The 14,513-nt window shown below is 32.8% G+C and overlaps 2 protein-coding genes across 2 annotated transcripts; both read right to left on the bottom strand.

The window, feature by feature from the left end:
- Nucleotides 1–325: 325 nt before the first annotated feature.
- On the bottom strand, nt 326–3,555 carry LOC101258592 (HIGH CHLOROPHYLL FLUORESCENCE 153-like protein). Its single transcript, NM_001346453.1, has 2 exons — nt 3,215–3,555; nt 326–726 (listed from the first exon to the last, which is right to left on the bottom strand). The coding sequence occupies exons 1-2, from the start codon at nt 3,482–3,484 to the stop codon at nt 595–597; spliced, it is 402 nt and encodes a 133-aa protein (NP_001333382.1). The 5' UTR covers nt 3,485–3,555; the 3' UTR covers nt 326–594.
- Nucleotides 3,556–4,540: 985 nt separating this feature from the next.
- LOC101258301 (glycosyltransferase-like KOBITO 1) lies at nt 4,541–11,237 on the bottom strand. Its single transcript, XM_004229125.5, has 11 exons — nt 10,810–11,237; nt 9,760–9,909; nt 9,388–9,440; nt 8,633–8,741; nt 8,421–8,555; nt 8,245–8,289; nt 7,616–7,803; nt 7,270–7,411; nt 6,358–6,404; nt 6,116–6,203; nt 4,541–5,192 (listed from the first exon to the last, which is right to left on the bottom strand). Exons 1-11 carry the CDS (start codon nt 11,155–11,157, stop codon nt 4,920–4,922), a joined length of 1,578 nt encoding a protein of 525 aa, XP_004229173.1. The 5' UTR covers nt 11,158–11,237; the 3' UTR covers nt 4,541–4,919.
- Between the last annotated feature and the right edge of the window lie 3,276 nt (nt 11,238–14,513).

Raw genomic sequence — 14,513 nt, forward strand, 5'->3', positions numbered from 1 at the left:
CCCATTAAAGCCTCTTTTTATTCTTAGACCTTATATTTGAGATATAATTATATTGGTGCACCCAAAGCCTTCAAATTTTGGGTTCGCCTCTGCCTCCATTAATGTATCAATTTGAGGGATTTTTGTAATTATAAATTTTTAAAGGATAAATTTACAATTTTATCTCAAAAGTATGTGATTTCTGTATTTTATTAATTAAATAGTTACAACTTTACTATTATAAATTCTGTTTGTTCTATATTACTTATCCACATTACTTGAAAAGAGTTTGAACAATAAATTAGTAAAAATACTTATATGTAAAAGGGAAAGTAGACTAGTAATATGGAACTGATGAAGTAAAATTTTATTGGTGGATTATAAGTTATTGTTTCTTATCGATAACCTCAAAATGGATTCTATAGTTGAAGTTGGCTATATCTTTAGTAAAATAAATAGCTCTTCATACACATATACTGTTATATTTCGAATTAGTCACTTAAAGTATTGGTGAATAAAGACATTTTTTCTAGCTAATTAATGATAAATAGTGAAGGACAAAGTGCTAAAGAAACCACTCTGTAGATTATCAATTCACCTTTAACAAAGTAAACACTACTTAGATGAAGGTTCGACTTCCCGTTTGGGTCGATTGCGTGTACGAGGAGTTGCTGGTTTTTCCTCTAACGGAGTGACTGCACTGCCATCATCTTCCTCACCTTCTGCTATAGTTTCATTTACAGCAAGCTGTCAATTCAACAAGAGAAGTAGAATTAGACTCAAATCAAAATGTTATAATGTGTACGCAACGATTTCCTCAGGAAGTCAGGAAGTATGAATTTCTTCAAAATAATCCCATTTATTCTCTTTAATTGTTAGGCATATAAAAGTTAAAAGGACAGAAGAAGAATCCATAAGTGTGATAAGCAACACTAGAGAAAAGGGAGGGGGTGGCAATGGGATGAATTGTAATACAATGCAGTTACTACAGGTGCAAAGTAATGATGACCAAGGTAGGGCAAAGATAACTAAAAAACAAAGTTTTCAGCAAATGATGTGATCGAAGTTCACGAGGGAACATTTTTTCAGTATTTTCTTTTTGTAGCTTATAATGGGTGCAGGGTGCATACATGTTCATGAGCATGCTGCAGGTCTCTGTGTGTGTGGGTTTCTTGCATGAATTCAACTCCAATTAAAGGACATGACACCATTTCAGTTTCTTAATGATTGATATGTTTCTTCTTTTTCTTCCATCTCCAGTTTTATACTCAACTGGATTTATAAAATTGTTTAACTCTGATGTCCCATTGAAATCACATTGTGATATATGCCAAAGATAAGCATCTTTTAACTGTAAGAAACCACCAATTTCTAGGTGTCCAACATTGTCATGTACATTACATAAATCTTTGCAGTCTTTTTACTTCATAAGAGATTAAGAAGTGTATGATTGTTCTAAACATTATATGTGTGTAACTCTTATCTACATTAAATCAAGACTATGCACTGGCGACCTTCAATGCAGTGATTGATGTCATGTCTAGGGATATAAAAGCATAAAACCATTAATTCTTTCAAAGAGAAACAAGTTAGTCAACTCATGAACACTCCTCATAACAATTCATAGACTTTAGCCCCCTTAGTACTCCTCTGTCAGAAATATGAAGTGAGCGCAGCATAACAGAATGGGACCTGGATCGATCAATTTTATGACGAAGCACCTTGAAAGTACATTATGTTGTTGATCCTAGCATTTAAGTATTCCCTGATAATATGATCATTCCTATTAGTTTTACTCATACTGACTACTCCATGAAGTATTTGAAAATTCAAATGTTATAGGTGCAAATCGCACGAAGCTTTGACATATGTAATACTAATTTTCTCATGCAGCAAATATATATGTCCAACCTAAATTGACTTAGCAGAGCCAAATTGTTTTCAGTTTCCTCCTAGCAGAGAGCCAAATTGTTTTCAGTTTCCTCCTAGCAGACATTCTACAAAAAGGTTAAGGACAACATCAAGTTATGCTCACTCCGCTCAACATTCATTTTCTTAGCATGATCACTTGATATAATGACATATATAATCGTCTAGGAACATCTTATACCTATCGGTTTTCTTTGCCTAGGGAATTACTGATGCCTTGGTACTTCAAGCCTCGTAGAACTATGCTAAAAGCTAGAACTCCAATTCAGGGGAAAATCCAAAATGTTAAGTCCATAGAAATCAAGTAGCATGGTCCACTCTAAAAACCAACAGTTAGACAAACAAATAATCACAAAACAGAAGACAGCCCATGTCAGCATATGTCAAGTGTCAACCAAGAACTACCTGTCAGAAGGTGGTGTTTGTTTTACATTTTGCAAAAACTGAATTTTGTGAACTCTAAAACAAAACCCATCTAAGCTTTTCCAGTAGCATTTGCATTGTTATGCCAATAATAAGCCTGCTTAGCTTTAGTGGAGTTGATATAGCCAAGACTGTTAGCATCTATTCTGGCGATATATTCTCAGTTCCCTATCTTGTTCTAGCTCTCACTTCTATCCACTTCCCCTCCATTACCCCCACCCCTCTTCCCACCTTACAGACACAAACTTATCTCACCAGTCGCCAGCAAAAGAAAATATATTTTTCCTCCAACCATACTATAGTATAGCAGTAACTGAATAAAACCTCCAACCTCTCCCATGAAACTTTAACTTGATGAATGGCAACTAATACAAATCTAGCATGAGAAATTTTCGCCTAGACCTCAAATTTCATCAATCCCCTCCCTCCACCCAAGAATTAATCCAAAACCTATAAAATATTGATGTTAGTGACAAAATTAAAACAACAGGATTGAAATGTTAATATATAAGTTGAAACAGATGTAATTACTCATGCTTCCACAATTTTCCTTTACTTCACTTCCAAAAACTATATAACATTTCATAAAGTTTTACTACATATCGTGTCGAATCAAAAATCAACGAAACAAGAGTGAATGAGCCTAATGCGAAAAATTACTTGAGTCACCCAAGGGTGCAGCCCAGTGGTCAAAAAAGAGCGGGTGGAGCCACCCTTTTCTGATATCAAGCAACACCCGCTTCGCCCTAAAATTATGAGATAGAATTTAGGTTTAATAAATATTTACACACATCTCTTAACCACACAATTTGAAGGTTTAGTCTAGCCCGGAATAAAGCAAATGATAAAATTGGTTTGGGGCAAATGGGATTATGTAATTTACCTCTTCTAGAAATTTCTGGTCGAGGTTATCAGCAACACGGGCAGAAGTGAAGATGGTGATAGCAAGGAGAGAGAGTGGAAATACCAAAGCAAATATATAACTGCCCGAACTAATTCCACCAGCACGAGTCACCATTGATAACCCTCTGCTCTTCTTCTTCAATTGAAGAATACGTGAAGAAGAATCCACAAACAGCAGCTGCTGCTGTTGCAGTTGCAGGTTATTGAATCGGAGAAAAGTAGAAGAGGAGAGTGAATTGGTAAGTATCATACTCGCCACCACTGGTTGGTTGAAATTTCAGTTCGTTATCGTTTCTTTATTTTCTTTTTACCCAGACAATTGGCGCAAATGATACTCGCTTCTGATCTTAGAGTGCGTAAAAAAATTATATATCGAGATATTTTAAACATTTTCTTTATCGTAAACTCTTAAATATGTTATGAGGAAATTTAAAATTAACTAAGTGTCGGAAAACTTTCACATATAACCACTTAAAATAGTCTAATTACTCTTCATAACTATATTTTGATAATTACAATTCATAGTTATATCTTATATAGAGGAGAGAGGCGAGAGAGAACCACTCAAAATAGTCTAATTACTCTTCATAACTATATTTTGATAATTACAATTCATAGTTATATCTTATATAGAGGAGAGAGGCGAGAGAGAACCACTCAAAATAGTCTAATTACTCTTCATAACTATATTTTGATAATTACAATTCATAGTTATATGTTATATACAAGAGAGAGGCGAGAGAGACCGGGAGAGAGAGGGGAAAAAGAGTGGAGAAATGTGAATTGTATATGTATAATGATTAGATAATTGTATACCATATATATGTATTTGTATATATGGCAAGAGGAATTGGGAGAGGGAGGAGAGAGACAAGCGAGATTGAGAGAGAAGAGAGAGGCGAGAAAGAGAGAATCGAGAGTGAGAGATGTGAATTATATATGTATATAATTGTATATTATACATATGCATTTGTATATATGGCAAGCGATTAGGATAGGGAGAAGAGAGACGAGCAATATTGAGAGAGGGAGAAGAGGCGAGCGAGAAAAAGACAGATAGGTTAAATAATTATATATTATACACATGTATTTATATATTCTGGCAAATTATACATATACAAACATGACTAATTATACAAATTTGAAATCAGCCCACATAATTAATATATAATGTTAATAGCAAGTGATAATTATAACATACTATTGCTACGATGAGTAATTAAATAGTATAATTAATTGCTTAATCTCTTTATCCAAGCTTTACAATGATCCGAAACTCAGCATTTAATTTAAGAGGGGAATGATCTCAGTGAACAGCATGTGATTCATCGAAAATAATCAACTTGTTAGAGGTCAAATTACACTATACATTAAGAATAACCCCTCATCTCCATATATCATATAGTTGGAGCTCTGGAAAAAACAATCTCCCACCCAATTCTCAAACATCTCTATGCTTCTTCTCTGTACTTCCTTCCACCAACATAACTCTACACCTCCGCTTGGGTAATGATCGGGAATAACAACCATAAAACCAAAGCAAGAACAAGCCCCCCAGCCCATGAATCTGCTAGCTTACATTCTTTAGCTATATTACACACTGATACAAATCAAGACATTGGATGTTCGGCATTCATCCAAGCAGCAGAAGCCATGAAAGGAGGAGAACAATTACGCTTCAGTTATCACACATCTGCATCTATGCCTGGGGGAGACTGTGGGGGGACAGCTTCGACATGAAATTCAAAGAGGGAACCACTTCCCGCTAAGACTCTCCTCGCAGCTTGAGAATGTTGATTTCTACCAATCTTTCTGGAAGGAAGTGACTCCGAGGCAGCAGCCTTTGATGAACTGTTGCTTTCAAAGGATGCTAAGAATTTGTCCTTCGATAGAGATTCTTGAGCAGATAAAACAATAGAACTAAAAACACCACTCTCCCTCAAACCTTGGACAATAACCTGCACATACAAAATAGATAACAATTAATATCATTGGAATGAGCTATAAAGATATTTCCGACTGTTCTAGGGGTAACACACACTGATCAGGACCATAGCAAGAGAACAGAGTGTGAGCCCTGTCTCACTAGAAAACAGACAAACAGATTGCTGGAGCAGAAGATGGAAGGATCTACATTTCCCAACACTAACTCTTACTCCATATTCAGGGACTCCAAAGTTGTCATTTTATGGCTCCATTTGAATTGCCATGGCCATAAACCTTTTCATTTTCCATCGTTGCACGCTGATTTTCTACTTCATCCTAGTTTTTTATATATAACCTAGAAATCTCATGCAAGTTGGCCCGATCGTAATTGTCCTCAAAGGTTCAGAACACAAAGGAACATGGGCCCGCCAAGTAGTCCCACTTAAATACCATGTTTTGTGTCAAAGGAAAGGTTGGAACTGTGACATGCCCAACCCAGACATCCATGTTGCATCAATTTTATCCCAGCCCAGCCTATGGAAACTCCCCTAAAATGTATATCGCATGTAACTCTGACATGCCAACTCAACTAATCACGGACTAGAGCTTCCTGCGTGAATTAGTTCTCCAAGGATGTCCTCCCACACCCTAAATTCTTCCATCTAGAGACAGCAATGATATCTAGAGCATCTCTTTTCGTCACGTTATAAATAATATCCAGGACATATTTTTCTGATTGAAATTGATGCTAGACATATGTACTCATTTCAAAGGACACTATTTTTGTGTTCTAAGGAATTGTAATATGACAGGAAGGTATTTTTGTTCTAACTTCTAAGGTGACAGTTCTTGTTCAAAACTTTTCCCTAGCTTAACAACCTCTTTTTCCCATTTCAGAAAATTGCACTTAGGCTCAAAGAAAAAAGATCTCCAAAGTCGGGCTGTCCAGGCTTACCATGGGAGCATAAATACGGGTTAAAATGCCTTTCCTCAACAGTTTCAGGTTCATCGCTTTGTCAGTCCATACGACATGTTCACGGTACCTGACCAACGAAAAGAAATATATTCAGAGCTACAGAGTAACTACATTGATGAACAACTCGAGCACATAACTAGTCCAATAAGCCAACTCAGTGGTACAAAAGGGAGCTAAGCAAGATTAAATTGGATTTCGCTGCTATTCAGATTAGAAATTACCAGCTTAACATCTCATCCTCTGTAGCAGTTGAAGCAATAATAAATGCCTGGAGAAGATAAAACATTTTATCACACCTTTGAACATATTAGTTCATAAACTATCAAACTCAAGAATATAAAACATAATAGTTCACACTAGATCATAAATTGTCAACTGATAGTAAAAACTTTTCCCCACAGAAGCAGAGTGGGAAGCCTGCATTTTATTTGAACAATTTATGTAAAATTTGACTTTAGAATTATTTGCACAAAACCAATATATGGATGTTGCCTGAGATTAATTCTCCAACAACCAGAGCACCAAAAAGTTTACAACAACATACCCCGTGTAGTCTCACAAAGTGGAGTCTAGGGCAGGTAGAGTCATAAAGTGTACGCAGACCTTACCGCTACCTCACGATTTAGAGAATGTTTCTGATAGCCCCTCGGCTCAAGAAAACAGTCCACAGCAGAGTACCAAAAAAAATAAAACTCTCATCTTAAAAACAGTAAATTAACGAGCCTCTCCCCTTACCCACAAGGAGGGAGCCAAAATAGAGAAAACACCAGTAGTCTAATACTCTTAATCTATTTGAAATAATCTCTATTTGACCTTAAAGTATGCATCTAAATGCTGAAGACATTTAGCATTACTAATCTAATAAACTCAAGTTGGCAGCTTCCCCTTACCTACTGTTCCACCCACACATCTTTCCTGAAACCTAGTAGCATAACTAGCAATTTAAATAAAATAATTAGAAGATCCAAATACAGATTAGACTTAAAAACAAGTCCTCTCCAGCAACAACCATGAAAAGGTAACCATTATGAAACTATATTATCCAGCAGTACACTTGTAAACACAAAGTAAAAGAAAAAGCATCGTCTTATTTCCACCTAAAATGAAAAATAGAAAAAGGAGGAGTAACTCACAGATCTATCAAATTCCAACATGAAGCATCTCTTCACATCCTCCTTTGTGGGCTTGCAACCACATCTATCTCGTCTTGAAGTCAAGTCAGAAAACTTGGAATATGTGTAATGCAGAACAGCAGCCTCCTCCAATTTGATCTCCCTGTCATATGTTGAATAAAATTTAATATGATGGCCTTCTTCTAGAATACCAGTATACAAGGAAAAAGTTTGTAACATTCATAGCTTTCCAGAGAGCACGGGAATATGGAACAATTGAAAATTATCCCTCTAACATCCAATAAGCTTAGGGCCAAAAGCATAATAGACAGGTTAGTATGTGAGAGACTATAGAGGGCAAACATACTTTGGAGTTTTCATGTAATTATGCCATCGATGAGCCCCATTGGGACGAAGATGGTCCTGAACTCGAGCAGCTGCTTTACCATTTCCATACGTCAAAAAGTAATTTGGATTGCCACGGGTTGCTTCTTTATACATGCCAAAATATGTATCCTTCGTTAGATGGTCATAATTCTTCTTGAACATTGATACCTATTATGATGGGCACATAGGAAAAGACAACAAAAGAAAACAGTTTCAGGTCATAACCAAGCTTAATTCACATAGCTTTGATAAGCACCGGAATATGACAAAAGCACTTCAGAAGATTCTGATCATGGGGGTAACAACATAACAGAATAAGAGTTTTCCTTATTTATTTACGGTTTACCTCAATGATATTTGTCATAGTCAAACAGTTGAAAGACAATTAACATATAGGAAGATAGAATATTTACAGGATTAGACAAATTATTACTCAATTGCTTACTGTACTTAGATAGCTTTTTTATTGAGAATGATGTACTTAAATAGCTGAACCAACAGAAATATGCTAATGCATCTTTTCATATCACAATGATTAAAGTAGTCTCTCCCATAAACGACAATGTGCAGTAACAAATAATGAATAGCAAGTCCAAGTGTACAACTTACCTCTGTAAAAGGATCCTTGATGTCCTCTCGTTCAACACTGCTCTCCTGAATTTAGAAAAAAAAAACAATTAAAATACTTGATGACAGTTCCAATGGTAAACAACATGTACTGAGAACTAATCAGGTATGCGCTACACATAAATAGCTGTTTCCAGAACACTTCCCAATCAACTTACATAGTTAGGAAAGATAACCATGTCAACGTTTGAAGGCACGTCAAGAAGCAACTGCCTCAAAGAATACTCTCGAGCACCGGCCGGGTGTATTAACTCATCTGTGTCTAGATGAATTATCCAATCCATACCAGCATCCTGACATTTCGACATGTACATGGATCAGCAACAATGACTTAGAATGATAGCCAACGCAAAAGTAGAAGAGTTCATACCCTTGCCATCACTATGGCCATCTCCATATTAAGAGATTGCTTCACAAAGAGCTCGTAATTGCAAGGTTTATAAAAGAAACTGGACAGCCACGTTTCATTCCAAATCCGGCTAGAACAAAATGAGAAAAAAGGACATCAGTCAAACATAAGCAGACACGTCAGATGTGCACATGTGATAAGTACAAGCATTAACAGAACTTGAAGGGCACATCTCATTCCCATCAAACCAGATCAAAGTTAGAAAATGCATGCCAATGAGTACAAGCATTAACAAAATTTGATGGCCACATATCATTCCAATCAAGCCAGATCAAAATTAGAAAATGCATGTCAGTAAAACATATGTAAAGAAAATAGCACGCCAATGCTAAAAGGAGAGAAAATTTAGCCAATTTTCACAACTTAAACACGAAGGAATTATTACAGTCACAGAAACAATGAAAAGATGCACATAAGAAGAAAAAAATCAAGCACCAAAACATATCTTTTGATATTTTATAGCCCTTATTAATTTTTTCTATGATTTCAGCCTCACCAAAACCAATCAACAAATTCTTATATTTTTAGAAATATTCCATGATCAAAATAAATTGTATGTCTACTTAATTCTAACTGTTCCTCACACAATTATAGCCAACAGAAAAATAAGTAACAACGTTTAACTGTGTCTCACAAATTTGGCTTGAGCCTGAACAAACGAAGTACGGGAAATTATAGCCATCCTTAGAACAATCATAAAATGTCAAGGGACAGACCTTTTGGCTTGTTGCTCCTCTAGCTTTCTTGTTCTGTATATTACTTTTACTCCCTGCAGATCAAACAAAACCCATGTTTGAGAAAAGAAAAATGTCACTTGAACCTTAATAGGTGGGTAAAATGGATTTGGACCATAACGGCTCAGCTCTAACTTAAAAGAAAAAGAAGGTTATGAAATTGCATGAGAAGTAATACTTTTCATAACAGCACCCAAATGAATTGTTATTCTTGAAAACATCTAGATAGAGGTTATTGAAGGTAAGGTAAGGAGAGGCAGGAGCTTAATCGCAATCGCACCCCACACAATTTCAAGATCGTATTGATGAATCCTAAAATTCATTGAGAAGGTGAATACAGGTTGGGGGACTTACTGGAATGGATTCAAGGACTTTAGAAACATCAGGAGATGCCGCCTTCCCTTCCACAAAAAGCAAAAATGATGTTACCCCAATTACTTTATGATAGAACATCCACGGTAAAATCTGCTCTAGGCCAGCAGATGTACTGGTTGTAATACATATCTGCATAATATAGAGAAACATGACAGAGTTAAATGATAGTGTAAACAAAACTGAACAAACTTGTTTTAGTATCAAATAATCCTAGCTCTGTTAGGGCAAGAATGAGTATAGAAAGGCATGTTATTAACTCTTAACTAGGAAAAGCTGCACAACAGAATCTCAGGAGACATCCTTTGGTTGAAGGAGATCAAAAAGGGAAAAAACTGTAAGAACCATTTCCCTGATACTTATTAAGTTATTTTTCCGTATTTACAACATCAACCACTCAAATCTCAAGCTAGTTGGGTTCGGCATATATACTCACCATCCATTTACCTCTACTTGGCAACCTTTCATTACAATGTTCAATAATGAAAGATTCCTCGCAACAGTTATTATCAGCATGCTGATCTCTAATTACACTCAACGACTCCTCGCAAACACTGGGACAATTTTAAGCATCCCATCATGACCAAGCATCCATAGGGGATCTATTTTGTTGTGTTTGCCAGAAAGAAAAGAGAAGAAAAAAGAACTGTAGAGAAACAGGGATGATCAATCTGCAACTGATCTACATGAAATTTAGGATTAACAATGTGCATCCTATAGGTCCTTTTAAAGCCTCTTGTTTATACAAACTATGCACTCCTTGAATCTACCATTAACAAATCTTATGTGAATAACGTCTCATTTACTTCATAATATACTTAATTCATAAAAATAAACAAATAGAAGAACCCAGTTAAGCAGTAGAGCTACTCATTTGCTAGAAGGTAACTAGAAGATGCAAAACGAAAGAAAAATCTGCGATACACTCCATATTAGCTAAAATAACAAATTCCAGCAAAACCCATTTGAGATCGATCAAAATTCAAAAACCCCACAAACAAATTAAATCAAAAACAACGAAAAAAAAAAAACCTTGGGTTTGAGATCTGGATGAAGTTTAAATTTCCAGTCTTTATAGTAAGGGAACGACGGCGTATTGGTATGAGCAAGAAGAGAACAATCTGATGACTGAGAAGAGTGAGCAACAGTGGCTAAAGGAGAAGTGTCCATGCCCGGAAACTTATGAGACTCTTCAGGAGACCATCGAGAGATTGGATCGTCAACTCCACCACCACGCCATTGAAGAAAAAAAGCAAAAACAGCCAAAGATAGAGGAAGGATTGTAAGGAGAAGAAGAAGCTTCGAGAAGAAAGATTGCTGTGAAGATGAAGAAGAAGAAGATGGTGGTTGGGGTCTGAGAGAGGTGTAGAGACCCGCCATTGGAGAGGATTTTGGGAAGATTTGGAAAAAAAATTTACAACAAAGTTTATTATAAGTATACTTGTATTCTCATATCAGTTAACTTAACAATTACTCCATTTCTTATTTCTATTAAAAATATATATATTTGGTCATGTTAAAGTAAAAAATAAAAATTGGAATCTTGAAGTTGTGATTTTTAAAATTTAAACTGAAAATATTTTAGTTTTTGTGAGTAAATAAATTTCTCCCGAATCAGTTTTTACTATTTTTTAAAAATTTGATCAAGTTTTATGGTCGAACATATATTTAAAGACAAATTTAAATATTTAATTCAAAATTTAGGATCAAAGGCTAGCTAAGATAAAACAATCTTGTCCACATGTTCAAAACTTTCAAACTCAACATCTTGATCACGTTATCATAATAACAGTTAAGAAGTAAAGTCTTACAAAAATTTATGACTATTTTAAATTTTTAAGGATTATAAATTTATAACAAATAGGATCGATTGATTAAGGTAATAAGATATCATCTTCACGTTATCATAATAACAGTTAAGAAGTAAAGTTTTACAAAAATTTATGACTGTTTTAATTTTTAAGGATTATAAATTTATAACAAATAGGATCGATTGATTAAGGTAATAAGATATCATCTTCACGTAAAATTCAGTGTGATTTATAAAAAAAGAAAATTGTATATTATTTTTATGTGAGATGAAATATGAAGTAATACATATATATAATTTAAAACTTTTAATTAAAAATGCATATAAACAAGTGTATTATATTTAGTAGCTAACGACTTCTCTACTTGTTAATTTTATATATAGAAGAAACAATTGCATGATATTAAAATAAAAAAAAATTGTAACCATCAATAAACATCAAAGATGAATATCATATTGATGTTTTTGGCTCTAATTACGAAGAAGCTACCTAGTACTATTGTAGATTAAAATTTGATAACATATGATATTTACCAACAAAATTGTATTAATTGGGAAAATAATTTAGAGTGTCCATTAAAAGTCTAAATTGTGAAGAAGTTCTAAAAAGGAAATTTAAAATAAATAGATATAAGACGTGAATAAACATCAAAGATAAATATCAAATACATAATTTGTTTTGCTCTAATTATGAATAAGAAAACTAATACTTTGTTTTGCTCTAATTGTGAATAAGATAACTAATACTATTATAGATAAAATTTGATGACATGTGATATTTACTTACAAAATGTATTATAAGAAAAAACAATTAAAAGTTTGAATTGTGGAGAAATAAAATACTAAAAATAGAACAAGTACATATAAGACATGTTGGTGAATATCAAATTGGTATATGACCATGTTAAATAATATACAGTTAAATATTAAAATATATAGAATGGTTGAAATAGAGGAAAACTATTACCAAAATGAAAGTATGTTCTAAAAAAGCAATAATTAAATATATGAAAGTTAATGTTGGATTAATAGAGTGCAAATTCTACAAAATGGGTGTAATAGTCTAATAGACATGCAAATGTTTATCTTAATATATGTTTACATAATACTATTTAGTGACTATTTCATAATAGGATTATACATAAAAATAAAAATAAAAATAAAAATTTTGCTACCATAGGAATAGCTATTATACACCTATAATGCAATTTGGTGTTTAAATCTTATTAATTATCTAAGAAGAAATTAAGATAGAAATCATGTTTACTTAAGAAACAAAATATTCAAACATAAAATCTAAAAGCAATCATATTTTACTAATTGTTGTTTTAAAAGCTAATAAATTAATAATCAATTTTTTTTAAAAAAAAAACTTTATTACTATTGTGAAATGTTAAATACAAAAAATGATTGATATTAATATATTCAGCTGTATAAGATCAAAAAATATTACAACTAATAAAAGTGATCGCACATAAAAAAAATAAATTAAAAGAACACTTAGAATTATAACTTTTTCGTGTCCTAAATCAATATATGTGATCCATAATTTTAAATGCACAATAGGTATGCAGTAGATAATAAAATATATCATAGAGTACAACAAAAGATAACATGATTAATTGAGAAGATGATATTTTTTTTGTATGCATTTACTAATGATATATTATTTGTGCGTCTTTTAGTACTATCATAGTCAATAAAAAAAACTAGAAAAAAAAATTACCTTAATTTTTAATTTTGTCATGTTATTTTAAAGTATGAGATTAATGATATGACATGATTAATAATTCATTTATAATTAATGTATAATTGTTATAAGTGCCATTATAAATTATTTAAAAAGAAAAAATTAGTTTTAAAAATAAATAAATTAATAATAAATTTTAATTTGTGGTGATACCACGTAGACGGACCTGAGGTTCATATAATAATAATAATAAAAATAATAATAACTAAGTTCTTCTCGAAAACCCTATTTTGATATCATAGTTATTCTACTAAAGAGCACACAAATGATATTAAGATTGCTTATAGATAGTGAATGAAATTCACAAGTCTATTTAATTGGAATTAAAGTTCAATATACAGTATTTAAAATCAACCCAAAATGTCCTAAGTTTGGCATTTGCTTATGTAGGCAATTTTTTTTATATTTTTTTAAAATAAAATAATATTAACCATCAGAATTATATTCGTATGAAATAAAAATTAACGTACTTTAATATAGTCTTTAAATAATTAACTGCTAGCTTCTGAAATTCAATCAATAACTAAATGTCTTTAACATAATTAAATTGTATTGAATAACATATAACTATAGATAATACCACATATCAATTAAACAATTCAAATATTTTTATTTGGTTAGGAGACAAACAAATTTCAATTATTACTATTGACAAAATGATGAAATGAATCATTATTGATATTGACACATCATTGTCAAATGCTTGAGAGTTTTATTGTTTAATTATTTTTCTTTTTATTGTCAAATATTTTGATCATACACATCTTCTCTTTACGTTTCTTATCTCTAGTGAATTACATATAAGTTAAAAAAAATTCTTTTGATAATTTCATTATATACATTAAGTTGCAAAGATTCACTAAATATAATCTGGTTGATTATGTACATAGTTTTGTTGGAATATATATATTCAAATTCATCATAATTTTCAAGTGCTTCATAATTGGATCTTGAGCCCCTTTCACATGATATAAGTTATTGATAAATTGAATAGTTTTTTATCGTGCATCATTTATAGCGCTATCGTAGAAAAAATGTTATTCCAAGATGGTAATAGTGCAAATACATTATATGTTATAGTTCATTTTCCAGCTTCACTTGCACAATTGATATGCCTGAATAGTTCCAACCATTTTCTAACCTTAATAGATGAATTATAAAGAAATTTGTCAAGCG

The sequence above is a fragment of the Solanum lycopersicum genome, chromosome 1 (assembly GCF_036512215.1).
Source record: "Solanum lycopersicum chromosome 1, SLM_r2.1".
Taxonomy (NCBI): Eukaryota; Viridiplantae; Streptophyta; class Magnoliopsida; order Solanales; family Solanaceae; genus Solanum; species Solanum lycopersicum.

What these genes read in the sequence shown, in the direction of transcription:
- LOC101258592 (NM_001346453.1), bottom strand. Translation starts at nt 3,484, where the DNA reads ATGATACTTACCAATTCACTCTCCTCTTCTACTTTTCTCCGATTCAAT. An exon ending in ACCAGAAATTTCTAGAAGAG is followed by an intron (nt 727 to 3,214) that starts GTAAATTACATA and finishes TTGAATTGACAG; the next exon opens with CTTGCTGTAAATGAAACTAT.
- LOC101258301 (XM_004229125.5), bottom strand. Translation starts at nt 11,157, where the DNA reads ATGGCGGGTCTCTACACCTCTCTCAGACCCCAACCACCATCTTCTTCT. An exon ending in GAGGAGCAACAAGCCAAAAG is followed by an intron (nt 8,742 to 9,387) that starts GTCTGTCCCTTG and finishes ATTTTGTTCTAG; the next exon opens with CCGGATTTGGAATGAAACGT. An exon ending in CCCGTATTTATGCTCCCATG is followed by an intron (nt 5,193 to 6,115) that starts GTAAGCCTGGAC and finishes TTGTATGTGCAG; the next exon opens with GTTATTGTCCAAGGTTTGAG.